The 24680-nt window shown below is 40.6% G+C and overlaps 1 protein-coding gene across 2 annotated transcripts; it reads right to left on the bottom strand.

Moving 5' to 3' along the window:
• Window positions 1-2929: 2929 nt before the first annotated feature.
• Window positions 2930-24652, bottom strand: LOC105926698 (carbonic anhydrase 4). Of its 2 annotated transcripts, none has more exons than XM_036141746.1 (9): window positions 24540-24652; window positions 24321-24396; window positions 24209-24235; window positions 23951-24121; window positions 22633-22781; window positions 22455-22550; window positions 4829-4904; window positions 4583-4746; window positions 2930-3182 (listed from the first exon to the last, which is right to left on the bottom strand). In XM_036141746.1, exons 1-9 carry the CDS (start codon window positions 24585-24587, stop codon window positions 3006-3008), a joined length of 984 nt encoding a protein of 327 aa, XP_035997639.1. In that variant the 5' UTR covers window positions 24588-24652; the 3' UTR covers window positions 2930-3005. The 2 variants fall into 2 exon arrangements, with proteins under 2 accessions (XP_035997639.1, XP_012718568.2); XM_012863114.3 differs by lacking the exons at window positions 2930-3182; window positions 4583-4746; window positions 4829-4904 and adding exons at window positions 21034-21969; window positions 22060-22223; window positions 22303-22378.
• Between the last annotated feature and the right edge of the window lie 28 nt (window positions 24653-24680).

Here is a 24680-nt window from a genome sequence, read left to right as displayed (position 1 = left end):
CAAGAGTCACAACAAGCTACTGTCTTTGGCACAATGTTACATTAACCAATTGACTAGGATTCTACTTATCACCACACCACGTTTTTCTGGGGCAGTAGAGGCCTGTATCCACAGCAGCCATGAAGCAGAAGTCAGGAATCAAACCCCTGATGGACTCTAACTGATTCTGGGAAAACACCAAGGTTTAGGATGCATGGGACAGAAGAGGAATCTACAAATGTAATCACCAAACATTACTATGGAGGCAGATCGGTTTACCGTTTGTTCTTGTTGATGCGTTCGCGTGTCGCTCAGGTGAAGCGTTTCTGGTTGCCCTTTTGGTCACTGAAAGTTGCTGCCGTCCTTGTTCTCCAGGAGACGCCTACTTCTTCAAGGATGACTTCTACTGGGTGCTCAAAAACGGAGGGATAAACCAGGAATACGTCTCCCCCAAGTCCACCGCCATAGACTGGCTGCGTTGTCCAGGTCCTCCTCCTACGTTCACTCCGGAGGTTTCTGATGATCCAAAGGAATGTGCCTGTGCCTTCAGCAGATCGTCTCTGTCACTGAGGAACGACTATCTGATCCTGGCTGCTGTCATGCTGATGTTTAACGCGTTGATTTCCTAAATAATTAGTGGATTATTTAGGGAACCTGTTTTTGCTGCACTGAATTATAGAAGAAACCCTTTTTTTAACCATCATTCAGCCTTAGATGAGTTATTAGAGGGTCTGCTTGCAGAGAAGTTTGTGTTATTACTGCTCAGAATGTGTCGTTGACAGCCCGGAAACAGCAATACGCTCCCATCTTGCTTCAGTTTCACATGTTTGCAGGATAAAAATGGACAAAAATGAAGTCTCTTTGGGAGAGACTGGTATTTAGCACCACCATTCACCAACTGGAGCCATCCTTTTAACTCCATATCTGATCCAGCCATGCAAATTAAGATAGTTATGACAGTTAAGCCGCCTCCATTTCATTTCCAAATCTAAATGTTCATTTTTATTTGTAGATGTGTTTAAAAAATGTATTTAACAGATAATTTATAAGTTGGTATTATTACAATTAGAAATGTGATAACTAGATTTTGTACACTTTGTAATGCTGTTCGTGGAGCTCAAACGTTGGTAATTATCTGAATTTCCTTGTCTTTGTCTGTAAGGCTTAAGGCTTGGTGTGTATCTGTCTAAATGCAAGCTTTGTAGCTGCACCGCTTAATTAAGAAAATTACCAAAAAATACAACAACACATTTTCAGAGATTCTCCCAGATGGACTATAAATGTTTGTTTCAATGGAACTGCAGGTGTGCAAAAAAGCAAAAACAACTGTTAAGCAAATAATTGCCAAATATTCAAAAATGTAATAAGAACCTTTCACTGTTTGGCTTTTTTCTTTTTACAAGAACAGACAACGGGTTTTTGTGCATACAAATTTTGTCAGGTCTAAAAGTTGTGACTAGGCTACCCTGAACCTTGTTTCCTAGAACCTTTTACACTGCAAAAAGGGAACTAAAAGTAAGTAACATTTTCTTAAAAAGTGTGTATTTGTCCTTACATTGAGCAGGTAAACGAGGTAAGCTACCAATGGAATGAATATTTTCACCCCTAACATAAGATAATTAAAAATACTGCACTTGAAATCAGATGATGGAGATGAGTTGTTCTCATTTTAAGTGCAAAAATCTATTTCAATTGGCAGATAATTTCATTTGCCTGCTTTTTTGCATTTGTTTGTTGCAGAGCATCAAACACATCCACATTTTAGCCAAAAACAACACAAGTAAACACCAAAATGCAGTTTTTAAATGAAGGTTGTTATTATTAAGGGAAAAAGAAGATCTAAATCTATGTGGCCCTGTGTAAAAAAGTGATTAACCCTAAACCTAATTGGGCAACCCTTAGGAGCAACAATTATGTGTTTGTGAGAACTTTGAGTCTTTTCCAGCGTCGTGTAGGAATCCCCCCCAGAGGGGATGGTGCCTCATAACGTGACATCGGTAGGAAAAATGCGTCACCACCAAAATACAGATGTTTATCTGTATTTTGCAAATGAATCCTTATGTGTGCCTTAAATCTCTAAATAAATGCATGCATTTAATCCACAGAGTACAAATGCTCAAATAATCAAACCCACTTTATTCCATGATCAGATGAACCAATTCTTACTTTGACAGGAGCATAAACATTAACAACAGCTAAGCTGTCAGCTGATCAACAGAAAAACTGAAAGCTAAAGTGGAATAACAGACGGAAGTCTGCATAACCTTTTGTTGAAGGGTGAAAAAAATGAAGGAAATATTTCAGAATCAAGGCATCAGCTGCAGCTGATTGCTATAGAAGCGCAAACTCCTACATAAAAGTGCTTAAGAAGAGAAAACTGATAAAGTAGCATTTATTGAATTTGAAAGAATTAATACAAACTTTGGCAAAAGAAAGACAAAATATCTTTTGAAAAACCTAAATAGTCAAAAAGGAACTGACCTAAAGTTTAGGTAATGTTCATGAAGCTGAAATAGGCAGATAAAAGTTTCATAAATCACAAAACTGGGTTTGAAAGATTTTCATATTAGAATAGAACGATGTAGACCAGGTTTAAGGAGTTTAGACTTTTAATAAATTGAGCTGGACCAATTCTAATGTGATTGAAATGCAAAACATTTTAAGAAGGAAGTTTCTGAAAATGATAAAAGATATCAAAATAGCTGAAGCGTAGTGCATTCTTTCTCTGATTACCGGTTCATTGTAACTTTCATTGTTCAATGTTTTATCTTTATTGTTCTGCTTGTTCTGAACAGTGTCCTTGAGTGTTCTGAATGGTGCTTTGTAAATAAAACTTATTGTCATTACAAGAAGAACAACAACAAGGAATGAACAAAAACTATTACATATGCATTGATGTTGTACAGAAGTTGAAGACAGGCAAGTCTATAAATACAACAAATGTATAAAAGCTAAGTATTTAGCTTTTTACATTTGATTCCAAAGTAGGATAGTTCAAACACTGGTTGAGCTGTGACCTTAGCTTTTTAGTTTCTCCCCAGTAAAAAGCCCAGCTTGTCCCACTTAGGCAGAAGGTGGTGAGGTTTGGTGCAGGACGGCTGCGTTGAGACTGGCTGTGATGGCTGGATGCCTCGAAACACATTAACCATGAGAGGCGAATAGGGCGTGTCACCTATGTGCAGCCTTGTGCTGAAGAGGTCAATCTGGGGAGAAATTTACAAAAATTAGACTCCTGGGAAGATTGTATATATACACACACACAAACACACACACACACGGACAGAATTGTTGGTTCCCCTCGTCAAATGAAAGAAAGAACCCACAATGGTCCCATAAAGAACTTGAATCTGACAAAAGTAATAATAAATAAAAATTATATACAAATGAACAAATGAAAGTCAGACATTGCTTTTCAACCATGCTTCAACAGAATGATTTATAAAATCTAAACTCATGGAAATGGCCAGGACAACAATGATGGTACCCATAACTTAACATTTTGTTGCACAGCCTTTTGAGGCAATCACTGCAATCAAAAGCTTCCTGTCAATGAGACTTCTGGACCTCTCATCAGGTATTCTGGCCCACTACCCATGAGAAAACTGCTCTAGTTGAAGGGAGCCTTTTCCAGACGGCGTGTTTCAGCTCCTTCCAAACATGCTCAACAGGACTTAGGTCAGGGCTCATAGAAGGCCACTTCAGAATAGTCCAAAGTTTCCATTCTTGGATGTTTTTAGCTGTGTTTTGGGTTCTAATACTGTTGCAAGATCTGCGACTGAGACCAAGCTTTCTGACGCTGGGCAGCATATTTCTCTCTAGGGTTCATTGCACCCTGCAGAGATTCAAGACACCCTGTGCCAGATGAAGCAAAGCAGCCCGAGAACATAACAGAGCCTCCTCCATGATTCACAGCAGGGACAATGTTCTTTTCTTGATATGCTTCATTTTCCCGTCTGTGAACACAGAGCTGATGTGCCTTGGCCAAAAGTTCCTATTTTTATCTCATCTGTCCAAAAGACATTCTCCCAAAAGCATTGTTGCTTGTCAACATGTAGCTTGGCAAATTCCAGTCTGGCCTTTTTATAATTTATTTTCAACAATGGTGTCCTCTTTGGTCGTCTCCCATTAAGTCCACTTTAACTCCAACAATGGACGGTACGATCTGACACTGATGTTCCTGTAGGTTGAAGCTCACCTTTAATATCTTTAAAAGTTTTTCTTGGCTCTTTTGTTACCATTTATAATATCCATCTCTTTGATTTGTCATCAGTTTTCCTCCTGCAGCCACGTCCAGGAGGTTGGTTACAGTCCAATGGATCTTACATTTCTGAATAATATGTGCAACAATCTGCCTAGAGATGGTCTGATAGCCTCCACCTTTAACATGCTTGGCTATAATTTCCTTTCTAATCTAATGAGACAACTCTTTCCTTCGCTCCCTCTGGTCCATGTTGAGTGTTGTACACACCATGTCACCAAACAGCACAGTGAATACCTGTAGTCCTACCTGTAGTTATTTCTGGGACCATTGCGGGTACCAACAATTTTTTGCGTTTGTGTATATATATATATATGAATTGGGACCCTCTATGATGACGCTCACCAAGTTTTTGCTGACTTTAATTGGCTCCTTGAACACGGTCCAAACCACAGCCTCATCACAGGTAGGGGTGGTCAAGGAGCCAAGGTAGCGGTAGTACTTTGAGCGGTCCACCCCAGAGAGAAGATCGTCCAGAGAAATCCTATATTTTATTCTTGACTTCTGGCCTGAGGAGAGAAATGACCACTGAAATGCGCCACTTGCACTTAAACAGACTCACAAATAAGTCTCAGAGGAGGTCAGTCTTACCAGCCAACGAGACATCTGACAAGTAGGAGGTCAAGGTCTTCCAGCTGGCTGGCTGGTTTCTCGTATCTGGCAGCTCCTTTAAAAGCAAAGAGATGCTGATAAAGTAGCTGTACAGAAAAAAAAGCTCTCACTTCAGATCATCTCTGCTTACCTCGATGAAGAAACCAAGAACAGCAACTCCCTCAGAATCAGCAACAGCAAGATCGGTGTTTCTCTTGAAGGAGGATTTGATGTGTACAATGTGTAGCTGAGGGAGGAATAAAACAAAACATTTTTTAAGCAAGATAATATAGTATAGTCTAAAAAGTTTACAAACCCCCCTGGCTCTGCCGGGGTTCTGCTGAAGGGCAGTCTAGGATCTCGGGTGTCTGGACCCATGGCTGGATCTGCTCTGCCATAGCAGGCTTCTGCAGCCCCAGAGGCTGCTGCACTGCGGCTGCTGGGGAATTTCCTGGGTCTCTCTTCTGTGATGGAGAAGGCAGCTGCCCCTGCGTTGGTCCTGTCCTGTCCTGTGGCTGTTCTTTTGAATATCTAGGGCTCTGGTCTCTGCAGTATCTGACTGGGGGAGGGTCTTTGGTTTCTTACAACCAATATTGAGCATTTTCATTATGGACAAACCTTACATATGCAAGCACACCCTCACAAACACCTACAGGTGCTTTGATTGCGGTGCTTACAGATAAACCCTATTATTAGCTTTGGCTGTAACTGGACACATCTTGTATTAAATACAAGATGCCTATTTTTCGGTGATGTCATCATAGCTATTGGTTGTTTGTACCTGTGATACTTCTTCTGTTTGTTTTGTTGTTCTTTATATATATATCTCTGCAGGTGTAGGAGCAGACTCCAGGAATGTTATCTTGCATTCTCTGCTCTATTTTTGTCACCTTCTCTCCCTTTTAACATTTTGCTTCACCTTTCTCCTTTCCTTTCAAGCTTTATTACATTTCCATTTCTGTGTCCATTGAATTTGAAATAATCCCAAAATAATGTCCAAAAAAAGTTTTTTGCATGCGTATCAAGCTGAGCATTATAGCAAAAGCAGTAATGCTCCACCTGTATGTAAATCTGTGAGGTTCTCTTTGGCACTATGAAAGCAATTCAGAGTGCGAAACTGCCAGAGAGGACACATCAATTTTTTTTATTAAGTAATAAAAAGTTTAGAGAAAGACTGGAAATACCTCCATGGGGTAGCGCTTGCCGTCCACAGTATGTTCTGACCCGGGGTAAGCGGCTCCGTTTCCCCAGTGAAGATGGAACTGCAGGCTGTCGTAGCATTCAGACAGGTCTCCCCCTGAGATCTGGATGCCTCTATTTAAGGTCACTTTAACTATAAGAATAAATAAAAAAATATAAACTCATAGTCCAAATGACTGCATGCCAAGAAAACATTGCCTCTGACCGTAGATAAACATTTTTTGGCTGCTGCAAAAACAAGACTTAGGCACAGATTTGGCAGAATGTAGCCGATGCTGCAAGAGTTCTGGTAGGAAAGTGGAATTAATCCCAGGCAACTGATATTTTATGAATGCAAACTAAAATGTCTCTGTTACATTTATATCCGGTTAGATTTTAGAATAAATTGTTCTCCAACTATACTTTCCATCCACCCAGTATAGTAGCTAGCTACAGATGTCATACAGTTGGTGTTTTCTCACTCAAGGTAAAAGAAAAACAGCAAATAAGTGGACTTATAATCAATCAAATTAACTTCCTGGTATTTGCGTGACCTAAAGTCTTAAGGTGGTTATGAATTTTTACTTTCAAGCGTACAATTAAACCCTTTTAAAACAAAGCAGTGTACTTTCTGAACCTAGAACAGTGATTTCAATGTCATGATTCAACACACAGCTCATAATTTAGCTCATTTGCAGAGCTGGACAGCATGAGAGTGAGAGGCTATTGGGCTATATATATATAAATACAATTTAACTGAATTTAATTGAATGCAATGTTTAGATTCAGCCCTTCTCCAACACACCTCAATTAAATCAAATGCTGTGCTTGGAGCAGGGAGAAGTCTAAAAGTGGCAGGAAAGTAGCTCTCAAGGATTGAAGTTCAAGACTCCTGGTTTATGAAAATCAGAGCAATGTGTGGATGAAACGCTGACTTCAGGTCTGAAAGAGGCTGACACACAGGCTCAAAGTTGAAGTCGCACCAGATTCCAGTGACTGAAAGCTCAACAGCAGCCTGTTTATCAGCCACCAATTCAAAGCAAGCGCGCTGATCACCAGGGTTGAAAAACACAGCCGTAAAATGATTTTAAATAGTTACTTTTTCAGTAAATGTTAATTGATAAGAAATAAATTCAAGCAAATCATTCTTAACAACAAAACAGTAATAAGTAGGATCCAATGAAATCTCGCGTTTAGCGTGAACGGATAAAGAGATGCCGAACCGAGCCCCTCCACATACCCGTCTTCCCGGTGTTCTCGATGGTTTTCAAGGCGTAGGTGTTGCCGTAGCCCTTGAAGCTGAACTCCACCAGGTCACTGTTCCCCTTTGCCGCAGCTGACACGATGTTGATGGGGGACTGACGCGTTCCATTGCAGAACTGAGGAGCAATGGCCGGCCAGGTGCGGTAGTCTGCAGGAGAGACGCTGTTTAAGCGGCTGGAGCAAAGAGAGCGAGAGGATGGAGCGCAGAGAGGCGAAAAGCGGATACTTACTGCAGCATGGGTGGTGGTAACACCAGGCTGGAAGAGAAATAAGCCAGTTAGTTCAGTGACGGGCAGTTTGACCCAGAGAATAGGAACAATTATTCTGCATTGATTTTAGCTTTATCTATCACCCAGTTTTTGGGGAAAGGAGTCAGAGACCTATGCTCTCAGAAGCCAAAGTCTAATTCATTTTGGTCACATATCAAAATGTACTCCGAGGGACTCTATCCGTAGAAAGACCATCGTCATCACAATGCATCACATACTTATGTTCTTGGGCCAAAGGCACCTTGTACAATTGGCTGGACTTAAGCACACAATGCAATCTAATTGGCTCTACGCAAAAACTGTGGGCGCACCAGCCTCCGCAAGGTTCATTCAGTGTAATACGCTAGAACAGTGTGTTTTGGTTTCAGGCGTGCGTCTAAATGCAACAGGCCTGCAGATAGGAGACGGAGAAGACCTTGAACATTCCAGTTGTGTCTCAGCTCTGAGAAGACTGTGACACTACAGACAATTCTGAATATAAAAGACGTTTCTGTGAAAAAACATAACAATAAATGAATATTACCACACAGACCAACCAGTATATATCTAATATCAATTCAAGCACAGTTAATAACCAGTAGATGGCATATAACTTCAAACACAAGCCAGGTCTGACAAGGGATTTTTACCGATGTTATCTGACGCGCAGTCAGCACGTGGTGCTAGGACACACACAGCAACAGCAATAACTGCAAGCAAATTCATCTGAGGGAGAGAAAAACATGTGTTAAATATGTTACTCACCGCTATACAAATAAAGACCATAGAATTTATTTTTTATTTGCCGTCAATGTTATTAAAGTAAGAATGTTAAGCCTCTCTAACTGCCCTACCTTTGCAGTAGCGATGTTTCCTCTGAGATATCTGCTGTCCAGCCTCATACTCCCCTTTTATAGTTTTCATCCAGCTTATTTCTGCATTTTAGAGTTCCCCACCCTTTCCTAAATTGTTTGATGATGTTACTATTTGACATGATGACTTATGAAAAGAACATACAGGTTGTCTACAAATCTGAAAGGCCTTACATGTGTTATTTAAGTTCGGGAAAAGTGACCCAGTAAACACTTTGTGTGTTAACTGGACATGAAATGTTAACATAAATTGGATACTGCGTTGGTTCACTTTTTGCGTGTCGGCTCTCTGGTGCATTCAGTCATTTCCTGATTGATGACCATTAATAATAGGCATAAAAGTTTCAAAATAAAAAAAACTAGCAGTCCGAGGGTTTGCTGGAAACCTTCACCACAGAAAAGAAAAATTTAAGAATTATCTCTTTCAGAATAACTTGTCTGCATATTTTTAAAAAAATTGACCTCTTTATTTAAGGAAGAAATATACTCTCATTTGAATCAGATGTTTTATTCTATTGAGACTATATTTCTTCCATATCTCAGAAACTTGTTCAGTGAAGGTGTATGATGTATTTCCATAGGAATGGGAAGAAGATCAGTTCCAATCAACCATAAAAAACTCAAATTAGCATGGCGGTCACCTTTAGAGTGGCTGTATTTAAGCTTTTAACCAGATTTATAATAATTCTGATGGGTCTATTAAAAGAACAGGAAACATGTCTGTTAGATGCCGGACATTTTTTTTCTGCCGAGAAAGCTAACGGTTGTGATCGTAACACCTCTCTCTCAGCGCTCTCGCTCCTTCTAAACACCATTAATTAACAGCAGTGGTCCACCCCAACGATGTTCACGTAATTTATGGGGACTTTAACAGGGCCAACTTAAAGACTACACTCCCAAAGTTTTATCAAAATGTTAAATGTTCTACAAGGGGAGAGAACATTTTTGGATCATGTTTACACCAACATCAGACACACTTAAAGAGCTGCACCCCTCCAAATCCTTAGCCAGTCAGATCATCTTTCGCTCCTACTTTCACCAACCTACACCACCAACTAAGACCCGGGGCCAGTCCCACCAAAAAGACTGTTGCAACCTGTTACGGCCAGTGGCCTTTGTCTGTTTTGTTTTGTGTTTCTTTCTTGGTGCAAGTTTGCAGGTGTAGGTGCATCTTCCTGCCAGCTGGTGCCACTGTGGGAACCTCCAGACCTCCAGCCTTCATGTGTCGCTTCCTGGTCTGCCTACCTCCAGACCTCCAGCCTTCATGTGTCGCTTGGTCTGCCTTCAGCCACTCCCTAATCCAAATGAGGATATTTGCAATAGGGAGTGGCTGAAGGCAGACCAGGAAGCGAAACATGAAGGTTGGAGGTCTGGAGGTTCCCACAGTGGCACCAGCTGGCAGGAAGATGCACCTACACCTGCAAACTTGCACCAAGAAAGAAACACAAAACAAAACAGACAAAGGCCACTGGCCGTAACACAACCTGGCCTGAGAACACACTGGGAAAACTACAGGACAGACAGCAAGGGGCTTATTTGGACTGTATCCAGTTCTCTATCAAGAATGTGACTAAAAAAAAAAACATCTGGACTCCTCCCAGTCAGAGGCCCTGGATGACCAGACAGGTCCGCACACTCCTCAGGGCCCGCGGTGTTGCCTTCATGTTTGGGTGACAGAGCTTTGTACAAAGTTGCCTGAGCTGACCCTAAAAGAGGCATTAAAAGAGCCAACCTGCACACTGAGCACACTGGGCCCCTGCCTGTATTGCCTCTACACCCATGGCTACGGTCCGGCCCACAAAAACAAACGCATGGTCAAGTTTGCCGATGACACCACAGTGGTCGTACTCATTGCACAGGGTGATGATGAAGCCTATGCAGAGGAGGTCCTGAGCCTCACTCTGAACACCAAGAAAAACCCAGGAGGTCATCACTGACTTGAGGAAGCACAGCGCACACCTACTGTTCATCCATCGAGAGCCTGCTGAAATACTGCATCACAGCGTGGTTCGGAAGCTGCACTGTTGCAGACGGGGTTAGGCTCCAGAGGGTTGTAAAGGCAGCTCAGAGAGTCGCTGGCTGCCTACTCCCCTCTGTTGACGGACATTTACTCCTCCTGTTGCCTCAGTAGAGCTATAGCCATCACCAACGACGGTTCCCACCCTGGTTTCAACCTGTTTGACCTGCTGCCCTCAGGGAAGCGCTACAGGTGCATCAGATCTAAAACAAACAGACAGGAACACAACTTCTTCCCAAAGCAATTGACACCATAAACTCCAATATTCACAGATTTTATGGTGGTGAATGTTGTAAATATCATCATATGTCCTTTATTATTATTATGAGGGATTGCTGCAAAGCCATCAACAATGCAGACGACTGTCCACTGTGGCTCTACGCTCTTTCAGGAGGAGTGAATGCTGCTTGGAGAGACTTGATGCAACCTGCTGGGTTTCCTTAGAGAGGAAACTTTCTCACCAACCTGGAGAATCTGATGGAATCTGACTTTGGAAAGAACCTTGAGATGACATGTTTCATGAGTTAATGCTATATAAATATAATTTATTGAATTGTTATTATTATTATTATTATTATTATTATTATTACTACTACTACTGTGTAATCAGCTCCTTTCAGTCATCTCTTATCATTACAGAGCAATGTGACAAAGTTATTTTCTAATCTATAAGCAATGACATCACAGCAACTTTTCTGCTGGTTCAGGTTTGTTTTTGTTGGATTTTCCCTGATAACAGAACATAAACAGTGCAAAGAGACGAGTTCATTCTGATCTCTGTTCTGTTTTGTTCATTGAGGTATGGGTCTGACCACACAAGCAGTAACTTCTTCTTCCAGCAAAAAATTTTGTTTTTGGGTAGAAGTTCACTTATCAAAACAGAATTTGTGTTTAAAATTTGTGTTAAACACAATAAATAGATATTTCTAATGAGGCTACGGATGTAAAATTCACATTAGATGTTGAGTAATGACTCCACATGCAAAGAATTTACAACAAATTACAAAAAAAAATTTAATAGCATGTTTAATTACTAAAAGTCGATAAATACCTACTGTTAAAGACTACTTCAAGTCACGTTCTGTATGAAGGAGCTAGTTACACGCAGGCGCTGCTTAGGTGTGATCTGGACCCCTTCCTCCTCACAAACCGTCTTCACATTTTAAAGGTTCTGAACTCTTTAGTCTGTGGTTCCTTCCATGGATTTTCAAAAGGATTCATGTTGGCTACTTTAATTGACTGGGTCATTCTAGGAACTTTATCTACCCTCTCTAAATCCAATCAAGAGTTGCCTCTGATGTGTTTGGGGTCTCGCTGAATAAATCCATCATTGTTTCACCTTCACAGGTGTTAACAATATCTTAATACTTACTAATTATATGAAATCTGCCGGTACAATATTCCAAAAAACAGCTTCACACCACGATATTCCCACCTCCAAAAATCAGGGAGTATGGTATTATTTTGTGGTTCATGTGCATTTCTACTTTAAACATGGTGATGACATCCAAAGAACTGACCAATAACTGATCAGACTAACTCCATGCAAACACGCTCCAACATGCTTTTTCTTCAGCAGTGGAGTCTTGTGCAGTGTTCATTGAGGCCATTCAGGTGGCACACACAAGTTATGGTTTTTATTCTAAAACTTGGTAAAAAGGCTTTTGCAGTCCTGATTATTTTGACTTCAACATCATCAAGATTCTGGCAGGGAGTAGATGTTTGTGTTTGGCCTATGGTTAAAAAAAGATGTTCTATACCAGAAAATGCTCACTGGAACATTAACAAATTTAGAAATACATCTGTAACCAGTGCCATTGTCATGGTTTGCAACAATATCATACAGGGTTGTAACAGATAAAAGGGACACCAGAAAAATTAATAGCAGAAAGAAAACCTGGTCCAAGTAAAACTAAGTGGCTTAATTGAGAGCCTTATTCTGATAAAATAATGCATGGTAAGGATGGTGGGTGGAAGTGGCACGGCTGTGCTTTTACATGGTGATTTCAGTTTATTTCTAATCTTTCTTTGCCTTGTCATACCTTCTTCTCTTCTTTTGTATGATTCATGTACCCTGTTTCATTACATTTTATGACAGGTTGTTATTAACATTATCTGAACTCTGTGTCAGTAGTCTGATTAGACATGTATTGACTAAGGAAAATTTAAACATGTTCACCATTTTTTTCCCCACCAAGTGCCTTCAGTCAACTTTTTCTTTTATTTCATCAGATGGTGATGTTCCCGACAAACGCAGGATATCACGATGTCTTGCGACCCAGGCAGTCGCTTCATTCCAGGAAGGTCTACACCACGGCTGCAGCCACAGTCCCCGGAACCGTCCTATTTTCTCTGCTGCTGTCATGTATCTGTGCGCTTTTCGCTTAAGATCCGCTCATAAAATCTAGAGTTAAAAATGTATGCATGTGAAACTGAAACGTTTCAACATCATATTATCTGAGTGATACTAAGTGACACAAACATTAATACTGTGCAAGTTAAAAGTACAAAATGCAAATACAAAAAATGTAGACATAAATAAAATTTTAAAAAAGGCATTTCTAAACTGTACCAATACAAAAACATTTGTGGAGGTATGTGTGCAATGGCACTTTGATAAAGACATCTCACTGCACAACTAGAGGAAGGTCTAAACTTTTTTACAAAACAATTTATTTTGGAAAAAGATGAATTGCATAACTGTGATGAAAAGTCTTATCTGTCATTAAATAAGTAACTACTAACTACACTGTTGCTTTTCAACCAAGAAATACAGATTAAACTGTACAACTGCTTAAATGTTGGTTGAAATATAGAGGCCTCAAACTGAGCAGTATTAACAAAAAGGTAAGAGAGGCTGTCCTCTCCTCTTGGCCGACGGATCAAATGTAAGAAACACGCTAAAGTTGCATAAAATTACAGCTAATTCTATTACTACAGCCCTGTTTTAGGTTTTAGGGTTCATTGAAAAACTAGACTTTTACAGATAGTCTGTCTGTCTGTCTGTCTATCTATATTATATTATCTAAAGTATTTGTGAAGGTATTAAAGTCTGGCTGATAACCTTACATATAACATAAACCTCTTTCAGAGAAAATTGAGATTTAAAGAACCTCAGCTACCATTGTTTGCTGGAGTACCCAGAGAGAACCCAGACATTTACAGGGAGAACATGAGACCCCATGCAGAAACAGCTCAGGAGTCAAACTACGGACCTTTTTATTGCAAGGTAACAGAGCCCGATGCCATTACCTCTATGCTTTACAGTTTCTGCAGTGTTGTTATGTTTGACAGCCTCGTGTTGCCTCCAAACGTTCCTCTTGTCAAGCTTTGTCTTGTTTTAAACACGTTTCTCCTGAAGACATTTGGTTTTTAGCGGGCAGCGGTCAGTTTCAGTTGAGCTGTTTGTATAAATGCTGCTTCACTGTGAATAATAACGCTGAGGGTATGGCAGGTTAGAGTCTGATGGTTACTGAACATCCTAACTGCTTGGCTTTCATGTGTGGGGATCAGGCGGATAAATCTGGACACAACTGCACCTCCATCACGACAATGATGCCAAAGATGCATTAAAAATGGTTTAGGAATGGCTAAACTATGCTAACATTAAGCTGGAGTGTCCTTGACTGCACCCTTATTAAAAATGTACGGACTATGCTTTTAAATCTGCAAAATGTCAGACGTTAAAAAATAATTAAAAAAAAAAACATTTTTTTTCTTTATTTAAAACAGGAAAAGATTAAAAGAAATCGGGCCTGACTCAGCAAAACTGCTGCTTTACAGCAGGTTCCTGCTCTGCAGTACATATAAGACACATACAGTACAGTTAACCATCACACCAGTGTATTCAGCAAAAGAACACGGTCATATCATCACACTGTGGGATAGAAAAGTGATTACACAGCAAGCATTTAACGGTGGTTGCAGTGAAAAGTGTCCAGCAGATGGCGCGCATGGGTTTTCTTAAAAACTGCTGACTATAGAGTCAGTCCTGCAGATTATGGATGTATGCAAACTTCTGACTGAAGCTGTAGCTTTTGCCCGGTCACAACAAGGCTGTCAGAGCTTTGCTGTGGTCACCTTTGATCATCTTGCGCCATCTAGTGGTGAATTACTGAAACTGCACGCAAAAAAATCTGAGTTTAACTAAACTCTCCCTGTCCCAGTCCTGAGCCTTCATTCGGTGAGAGATGCCAGGGCTTTGATGCAGTAGCAAACATCAGAGGAGAGGTGTTCTTCTTTAGAGGTAAGAAAAACCATGTGAAGAAAAGTTTCCTCTAAATGTGTGTCAAAAACGAAAAAGGTTCAACTCTCTTTTCTTGAAAAGGTGCACATTTCTGGAGGACCAAGCGAGATGGCTCCTTGGTGTCCTTGAGGCCAGCTCTGATCACAAACTTTTGGATGGGCCTTCCAAAAGGGACAAACAAGGTCGATGCCGTTTATGAGAGGAAGAGTGACAGCAGAATCATCTTCTTCAATGGTGCAGGCAGCATAAAGCTGCCAGCTTCGGTTGATGAACATCATAGCTCGATCTGTAGCTCCGTTTGGGAGCAGAAGGTGTGATCATGGCTAATTCTGCTAGCATGCAGCCATTTGCTGAAATACGCAATGAGGAAACAAAGAGAAACCAAACCTGAGATCTTAGATTCACATAATCTGAGGCCAGAAACAGAACAACAGGGTTTATACTAAGATTAAACACGGGTGGGATCCATTTCCTAACAATATGACTTCTAAAGGCAAGGGTTTGGATTTTGTTGAGGGTTATCAGAGGAAAGACAGATGAATATATTTGCACTCTCCACTTTTCAGGGGTTTTGTTTTGTAAAAAAAAAAAAAAAATGCACATTTTTTTCTGTTAAACCACGTATAATTCTTCGTCTACTTAGTACCTCCCAATTTTCCACTGCTTTGTTTTGGTCTATCAGATAAGATCCCAGTGAAAAGCAATGCAGTTTTAACACCATTATTCACCAGGTGGAGCAACCCTTGTAAATCAGGATATCTGATCCAGTCACCCAATTTGAGAAGGCTCTGACACATTTTAAAGGTTAAATGCCTCGGGTGATTCCCAAATCTAACTCTTCAACTATATTTGCAGATGTGTTTAAACATTTGTTTAACAGATTATTTGTACATTTATGCTGTTTTGATATAACAATAATTGTAATAATAATAACCTTTATTTAACCAGGTTTGTCCCATCGAGAACAAAAGATCTCTTTTACAAGAGAAACATGGCCAGGACCGGCAGCATACAGAGACTGAATTACAACACATTGTCATATTAAACATAAACGTACAATAAAACATATGCAAATGACTCAAGTAAAACAATTGCACTTATGCAACTTCAACATAATGGGGTATATTATGGTCTTACATACATTTGATGATACTGGTGTTCTAAGTTTAAGCTCCAACTGTAAACTGTGACATGAAGGTGGAGCAGAAAAGCTAAAAACTTTCTTCCCCGTTTCTGTTCTTACACGAGGAACACTAACATTTAACAAGCTTTGAAACCAGAACCTGCAGGTCCTGTTATTCAAAACATCACAAAGAATAGCCTTGTCAATTAAAACATACAAATGGCCATGCCGACAAACATGCAGAGATGGCCATTTTACCTAAGTGTACAAGAGACAATGAAGAGTTATGACTCAATCTTTGTAAAAAACCACAAAGTGCCATGAGACACGCTAGCCAGCTTGTGTCATAATTGAACGTAGCTACAAGTTCAATCTGTTGACCATAACTAGTGATGATGGTAGATGGGTTTGACCTTGTTGTCAATGAGTTGGTGAAACACATTAGCTTTGTTTTGTCAGCATTCAACACAAGTTGACACAAGCTGTCAGAGTTGTTCATGTATTCTGCTAAATGCATTCTGCATGTGTGCAACCACTTCTGTGGGTGTAGATGCAAAGCAATATATATCACTGTGTCATATGCATAAAAAGGAATTGCTGCGGTTGACATATATTTTCCAATATCACTACTATACAAGATAAATAACAAAGGACCCAGAACAGAATCTTGTGGCGCCCCCTTGTGAATACATTGCGCTCCCAAACAAAGACCCGCTTATTGGACAGTCTGTGCTCTATCTTTTGGATAGTTTGCAAATAAACCAACTGTATGTAGAGAAAACCCCATTGTTGTTAGACTGTTTGATCCTCAGTATCAAAGGCCTTCAGGTTTGCAGTTTGAAATGTGATAACTGGATTTTGTGCACTTTTTAATGCTGTTTATGGATCTCAAAGGTTCTCTGTTTGATAATTATCTGAATTTTCTTGTTAGTAAGGCTTAAAGGGCTGTTATGTATCTGTATAAGTGCAAGCTTTTTAGTTGCACCACTTAATGGACAAAATCAGTAAAGAACAAAAGAAATTCTCAGAGATTCACCAAGATGGATTAGATATGTTTGTTTCAGTGGAGCATCAAAGATCCATTTGATTGCAAATATTAAAGAAAGAAACTCTCACTATTTGTCTAACATTTTTTTGCAATAAAAGAGCAGACAATGGGTTTTTGTGCATACACATTTTGCCAAGTCTAAAGGATGTGACTGAGCTACCCAGAACCTTTTTCCTCTGAACTCGATTTCCCAGAACCTTTTATATTTGCCGGGCACTATGAGGACATTTTGGTGCTGTGTTGCTGCTTCAGAAACATGATCAACTAGACCGTTTCTACAGCCTCGGTTAGCTGGTGAGGTAAATGACCGCCCACAGCAAAACTGGAGTTCATAGTGGAAAAAGGAAAATAGTGAAATCATAAAACAATTCCAGTATGGATCTCAGATAGTTTTATTGCAGTTATGGTTTAAGAGCTATTAAGTAAAATCGATATGCAACTGTGATTTTTTTGAATGAAATGCACCAATTTTTTACATTCACTGACATCTGAAAGTCCATTTTTCAGATGGTGGTGAATGGGAGAGGGTAAAAAAAAGTTTCCAATGCACGAATTCAGTTACAGTATGTCACAGCGATTTCACTTTAGAAGGTACATAGAGTCTCCCAAAACTTCATATAATAAACTGCATTTAACTGCATTTTGAAGACAAACTTTGTCTGGCAGACATTTAAAAGCACAAATCAGATTAATCATCCCAGCAAACAGTTTCCATCGTAACTAATGTGTTAAGCAACATGCATTGTTTGTGAACGCTCTACAACAGCAGGTTTTAACAGCTGATCAATTTGGCGCATTGACCTACTTAAATGCTGCAAGGGTTGGATCCTCCGCTCCAACCGTCTCAGTTGTGTCCTTGAGCAAGGCACTGCACCTGCACTACCTGCCGGCGGTGATGTATGGCAGCCTCGCCTCTGTCAGTCTGCCCCAGGGCAGCTGTGGCTACCAACATAGCTCAGCATCCTCAGGGTGTGAATGTGTGTGTGCCTGGCTGTAGTGTACAGCGCTTTGGGGTTGTCGGACTTGACACAAAGCTTTACAAATACAAGCCATTTACCACTTAAAGTGCTTTGCTTATATATTTGTTGCTTTTTGTGGACTGAAATTAGCCAAAAATGTTACAAACATGGTGCTCACAGCAGTTTGGTGGGTCTCAAATGTTTCTTTCCTCTGGTGCAGAGTCTGTGCTTGCAGCAGGAAAACAGGAACATCTGGTGCTAAGCAGACTGGTTCTAGTCTAGCACTGGAACATGGTTGGTGGGAAACCTCCCCTGAGACACTGTTCTGCTCAACCTGAGGGGCCAGGTTTGGAATTTGTGTTTGCAAACAAAAAGATCAATTTCTTCTTGTATAACTTAAAATTATTGGCTCTGGAAGAATTCAGATTGCATCATAGAACTGAAACGTAAGGAGGGAAATATTTAACCACTGACAAATGCTTATACCATCACTCTCTTCAAAGCTCATGCTTGATGTTGAGAGAAGTTGTACATCTCTTTATCAGGGCCTTTTCATGCAGTAAATTTCCATCCTTTCAACCATTGTCTGTACCAACCTCTGTTTGCAGAGGTGGTGTACACCCTGGAGAGGCTGGGAAACAATACACACACAGACACACTCCTGAGTCCAATTTAAAGAAAAATGTATCTAACATGCATGTTTTTGGCCTGTCGGAGCCCAGGCTCAGGTTTGGACCCAAGACAATGCTAACAACTGCACAACTAATTGGATTTTTGCCCTGCATGCGACATGTTGGGGGTAAAAGAGAACCCCCTGGATCTTTGAAAAGGTTTCTGCTTTGAAAACACCTTTAGTTACATATTTGATTAAATCACTCTTGGCTTTAAAGGTTTGTACCTGATTTTAGTCTCAAGTGTGGCTTCTTTACATTATATGTAAGAGATGGATTTTACTTACTTGGAGGTAAAGTTCATTTGGGCTCTTTAAATATATTTGTCAGTTCCCTGGGCTTAAATGTGCATCCGATAAACATACACAAAAAACAGGTGAAACAAGGAACTCAATAACCAACATAACACTTTACTTATTAGCATTGCATGAGTACTATATAAAGTCAGTGAGTCCTGAGTAAGAAAAAACCTGTCACAAAGCTAATTTGTTCTTAATTGCTGATGCTCAACAAAAGCAAACCGAAGGCATGAAGGTTCATGCCGTATGACATTACTCAGGGGTTCTTGCACACATGAAAGACCCGTATGGTGATTTACTGACTAAATGCTGAACATTCTCCACTGACACACTAATAAATCACGCTAAAGATCACATACGAGATAGTTCTAAGGAAATTCTCCTGCAGGGCATGACGCACTTATCTCAAAAACACTAAATGCAGGTGTCTGCTGTTGAACCAGAGGAACTTGCAGCCTACTCTTCCTCACCCTTCGTTGAACCCTGTGTTTCATTTGTCTCTGATATCAATGGCAGAACCAAAACTGAAAAAAAAAAATCTGATTAATGGGGCTGGCAATTGTTAATTTCCTGGTGGAAATTTTCCATCCTGCAGTTTGTTTGAAACTTTAAACATTTACGTTGTGTCACATTTTCTTAACAACTCGTTCATCCATGCAACTCAAATATTGACTACTACTGACTCTGGCCAAGTTGTTCCAAACCTCTCTTCATTGACTATTAAAACATGGCACAGTTTGTTTGTTTGGCCGGCCAGCATGACAAAGGCTTTATTTACACAAACTCTTCAAGGATCAGGTGTGCTAAGTGATTGTTAAAGGGATAGCTCCACTTTTGAGGTGAATTCCTCTGAATGTACCAGTAACAGACATCGTATCCCAAAAAAAGCGAATCCAGAAAATGCGTCTCTGTACTTCCATTTAAAAGTGAAGCCTATTTAGATTTATTGCACACATGGTGGTACGTTTAAGGGGTTAATGTCCATCTATTATAGATTACAGTTAACAAATCTATCAGAAAATAACCACATTTAACAAGACAAATAAGAAAAACTAAATTTTAGTGCAGTAATTGTGCGATTTGTGTTATGTACTGTTGCAAACATGTTGCTCCTAATTGCCCTATGTGAGATTAATAAAGTTGATTCAATTGAGAAACTATGGCCCATTAAAGCATAAGCACATGTGCAGCATCTGCATTCAGTACATATTCTGGGCTCTTTCTGCATGAATTACTGCATCAGCGTGCCACAGCATGGAGCCTGTGGTTCTACTGAGGAGTAGAACCACAGGCTCTTCCTAGTGGATGGATGATTTGATTTTGGAGTTGGACCAACACCAGCAGATGACATGAATGCACAAATCATGGCAAATCCCTGGCTTTGGAAACTTCCTTCACACCAGACCTCGGGCTTGCGAGCCTGTCCACTCTTCTGCCAGACTCTGAAATTGTGATTTGCAAACAAAGTATTCGGACCATTGTCCATCAGTTAAGTCTTTTTACTCCTTAGTTCATTACGGAATATTTGCTGTCCAGGAGGGGCTCAACATGTGTGGTGAGACGGCTGCAGCCATCATCCCGTGTGTGTGGTGGCTCCTCTTTGGACATATATGAAGCAATATTTTCCATGTGATTAAATACCTAAACCTACATTTAACACTTAAGGTGATTTGAACCATTTGTGTTTCAATGTTTTTTATTGAACACCAGAAATTAAGAAAACTATTATCAAAGATTCGATGGAATAATAGTTTCTTTGTTCCCTCATCTCTCTTGGACAACGCTGAAGTTGACATCTGGATCATAGTTTAAGCTACAAAAACGAGATAAAGTTTGGTAGGAAAGGTGTGATAAGGATTGTTTCAGTGGTTTACCAGTGACTGATTTTACATGACTTCACCGCGGTCCGGCTTCAGCAGGCGGTCTGTGGCTGTCTCGTGAACAGTTCCAGAGCCGTTGGAAAAAAAACAAAACTTAAGCATTTATACCAGTCAGGTAGGATGGGAGCTTTTTGTTTTCTAAAACATGAACAGAAAAGGTTCCAATACAAGCAGCATCTGCTCCCCAACACCTCACTCTGGGCATGAAATTATGTGCTTGTGGGTGCGCTCACAGGGGGATACAGTGAGTTGTGGGAATAAGTTGGAGGACTAAAACTCTCAGTCGTGCAGTTCCCTTTTGCTCCAGCAGAGCTGAGCTGCTTTTGGTACCAAATGAAACATGAGGGATCTTCATCCAGATGGTCTGGTTAAAAAAAAAAAAAAAGAAACGACTGGAGGCTTCCTGCTATACCCTTTATTACTTCAAAGATAGATGCAAACAGATATTGTCATGTTGTGACAAATAATTTAAAGTTCCCAGAGTTTCCTGTGAACGAGGCAGACATTGTTTAGAAAAAAAAATATTTAAATGGCTTTCAACTAGCAATAGAGACCTGGATGTAAACATGTAAAGTCATTAAGATTGGAATATATAAATAAAAGCACCATTGTGATTAGATGTTGGGCATTCAACATTTCAGCAGTCTTCACTTTTCTACAAAACATCCACAGGCAAGGGAAATATTACTGAAAATAGTTCAGAACTCTTAAGCATCCCATTAAGCACTTATTGAAAGGTGATACCCAGATGTTTGAGTTATCCATAAGCATTTATTAATAAAAAAGTTTAATCTTCAAGTAGTAGCTTTAAACAGTGTGAGGTTGACACCAGAGAAGAAACTGATTTAGGATACATTCAGATAAACCCTTCATAAACCAGAATTGCACTTTAAACCTTCATTACATAAACTAAACTCACTTCAGGCTCAGTTTCAGTGCAATTTAAACATACAGTTATTTTTGAAGAGTGCAAGAAGAATACAAAAATAGTGATGCATTGACTTTGTACAACAGTTCAAAACAGGCAAGTTTCATTCTATAAATACAAAAATGTCAACATGTGCAGGACTGAGGTCACCAGCATTTAGCTTTTTGTGCAGGTTTCATTCAGAAGTGGAATAGTTCAGACACTGGTTGACCTGCAACCTTAGCTTTCATTTTAGTATCTCCCCACTAAAAGGCCCAGGCCCATCAGAGCCAGAGAATAGCCGAATTTGGTGGAGCTGGAGCGCTGCGTTGAGACTGGCTGTGGTGGCTGGATGCCCCGAAACACATTAACCATGAGAGGTGAAGCGTCGGTGTCGTTTATATGCAGCATTGTGCTGAAGAGGTCAATCTGGGGGGGGGGGAGAATTGACAAATTAGCCTCCTGGGAAGAAAAGCTAAAAAAAGTACCCAAATTGGGACCCCCTGTGGTAACACTCACCAAGTTTTTGCTGACTTTAATTGGCTCCTTGAACACGGTCCAAACCACAGCCTCATTACAGGTAGGGGTGGTCAAGGAACCGTGGTATCGGTAGTAACTGGAACGGTTCACCCCCGTGATGAGGTCATCTAGAGAAATCCCAGCTGTTATTGTAGCATTCTGACCTGTGGAGAGAAATTACCACTGAAGTGAGCCACTTGCACACAACAATATAAATAAAGCATCAGTGGAGGTCAGTCTCACCAGAGAATGAGATTTCGGACAAGAAGGAGGTCAAGGTCCTCCAGCTGCCTGGCTCGTTTGTTGTATCTGGCAGTTCCTTTAAAAAGTAAAGAGATGCTGATAAAGCAGCTGTAGGGGGAAAAAAAAGCTCACTTTAGGTAATCTCTGCTTACCTCAATGAGGAAACCAAGAGCAGCAAGTCCCTCAGAATCAGCAACAGCAAGAGTGGTGTTCCGCTTGAAGGAGGATTTGCTGTTTACAATGTGTAGCTGAGGGAGGAATTAAAACAAAACATTTTAAAGCAAGATAAGACACTCTAGTCTAAAAGGTTTACAGAAAGATTAGAAATACCTCCATGGGGTAGCGCTTGCCGTCCACAGTATGCTCTGAGCCAGGGGTACTGGTGCCATTTCCCCAGTGAAGATGGAACTGCAGGCTGTCGTAGCTCTCAGACAGGTCTCCCCCTGAGATCTGGATGCCCTCAGTCAAGACCACTTTGACTGGAAGAATAAAGAAATAAAAGATAAAATGTGAAGTCCAAATGACTTTTCCATTTGATACAAGACATCAAATTTTATTTGATACAATACATAAAATTTCATTTCATACAATACATCAAATTTGTGCTGCTGCAAAAACAAGACTCGGGTGCAGATTTAACACCAGTTTGTCAGAAAGGAGCCAATGCGTCTAGAATTCTGGTAGGAAATTTTAATTCATCCTGAGCAACTGATATTTTATGAACGCATACTGAACCGTCTCTGGACATATCCAGTTACATTTTAGATTAAATACCCCCATTTCCATCCACCCAGTATAGTAGCATATTTACATTTAATGTGTTTCTTGCTCAAGAAAAATAAGAATTAGTCAATTCATGATCAAGCACATGAACTTTCTGGTATGTGTGTGACCTAACGCCTTTAGGTGGTTATGAATCTCTTCAAGCATAAACCTAAACCGTCATCTAAACCAAAAACAGTGGTTTAGAAGTCCTGTTTCAACACCTGACTCAACTTTTAGTTTGTCAGCAGAGCTGGACTGCATGCTAGTGAGACAGGCTGCCCTTTAATTCAGGTGTGTTGGTTCAAGGGACACATCTGAAAGTTGCGGGCAGCACAACGTCGCTTTTATTCGTGTTTTTGGAGCAGGGATGAGTCTAAATACAGCAGGAGAGTAGTTCATGGATTAGAGTTTGAGAACCCTAGTTTATAGGATCAAAGCAATGAATGGATGAAATGCTGACTTCAGGTCTAAATGAGGCTGAAGCCTCAAAGTTGGAGTCATGTCCCTTGATGCTCAGGGCACACTGGCCGGCTTCCCCTGCTTAGCACCAGATTCAGGAGATTGAAACCTCAGCAATAAAAGCCTTTTCATCGGCCATCGTGTGTGCCGAGGACCAGGGTTGGAAAACACAGCTGGGAAATGATATTGTGAAGTTACCTATTCGGTAAATGCGCATTGATGCGCTGAATTAAATTCAAGCAAATCATTCTTAGCCACTGAATTAAAAAAGTCTGCATCGGATCCATTCAAGTCTTGGTCCGGCAGTTTAACGTGAACGCGAATCAGTTATTCTCAGCCACAATAATAACAAATTAGGATCCAATGACATCTTGAGTTTGGCGTGAACGCATAAAGAGATGCTGAGCCCGGCCTCTGCACGTACCTGTCTTCCCGGTGTTCTCGATGTAGTTCAGGCCGTTGGTGTTGTTAAAGCCCTTGAAGGTGAAATCCGTCAGGTTCTCGTTCTCCGTTGCGCTGGCTGACACGATGTCAATGGGCGACTGGCGCGTCCCATTACAGTACGGAGCAGCGATGGAGGACCAGGTGCTGTCGTCTGCAGGAGAGATGTGCGCTTAGTGGCTGCAGGAGCCAAGAGAGAGAGAGACGGTGGAGCGCAGAGAGGCAAAGCGCGGATACTTACTGCAGGATGGCTCATGGTAACACCAGGCTGGAAAAGAAACACGCCCGTTACTTCAATCAGAGGCAATTTGAGGCAAGAGTGTAGGAAAAAAATTAGGAGCTTTGATTTTTACCGATTGTTTCCGACGCACAGTGAGCACTTGGTGCAAAGGCACACAGAGCAACAGCAACTACTGCAAGCAAATTCATCTGAGAGAGAGAGAGAGAAAAATAAGGTGAAAAAATAAACATGCACGCCACTTTCAATACAAATATTATTATTATTATTATTATTATTATTATTGCAGTCAATATTAAAGTAAAAAAAAATTAAGCTTCTCCAGCTGCCCTACCTTTGCTGCACAGGTGTTTCCTCTCAGGTATCTGCTGTCCAGCCTCATCTTCACCTTTTATACCAGAGTTTCTCAGCTCGTTCAGAGGGCTCGACCCTCCCCTTTCCTAGCTCGTTGATGACGTCACTACCTGGCCCTAAG

This window comes from Fundulus heteroclitus, chromosome 10 (assembly GCF_011125445.2).
Source record: "Fundulus heteroclitus isolate FHET01 chromosome 10, MU-UCD_Fhet_4.1, whole genome shotgun sequence".
NCBI lineage: Eukaryota > Metazoa > Chordata > Actinopteri > Cyprinodontiformes > Fundulidae > Fundulus > Fundulus heteroclitus.
Note: the sequence above shows the minus strand (reverse complement) of the source record. Positions and strands in the feature narration are given on the sequence as shown.

Bases quoted from the DNA above. Each gene is read 5' to 3' on its own strand.
- LOC105926698 (XM_036141746.1), bottom strand. From the start codon at position 24,587: ATGAGGCTGGACAGCAGATACCTGAGAGGAAACACCTGTGCAGCAAAG. The intron at 22,782-23,950 runs GTACGTGCAGAG...TTATTCTTCCAG, and splicing joins CGAGAACACCGGGAAGACAG to TCAAAGTGGTCTTGACTGAG. The intron at 4,747-4,828 runs GTAAGACTGACC...TTCTCTCCTCAG, and splicing joins GTCAGATGTCTCGTTGGCTG to GCCAGAAGTCAAGAATAAAA.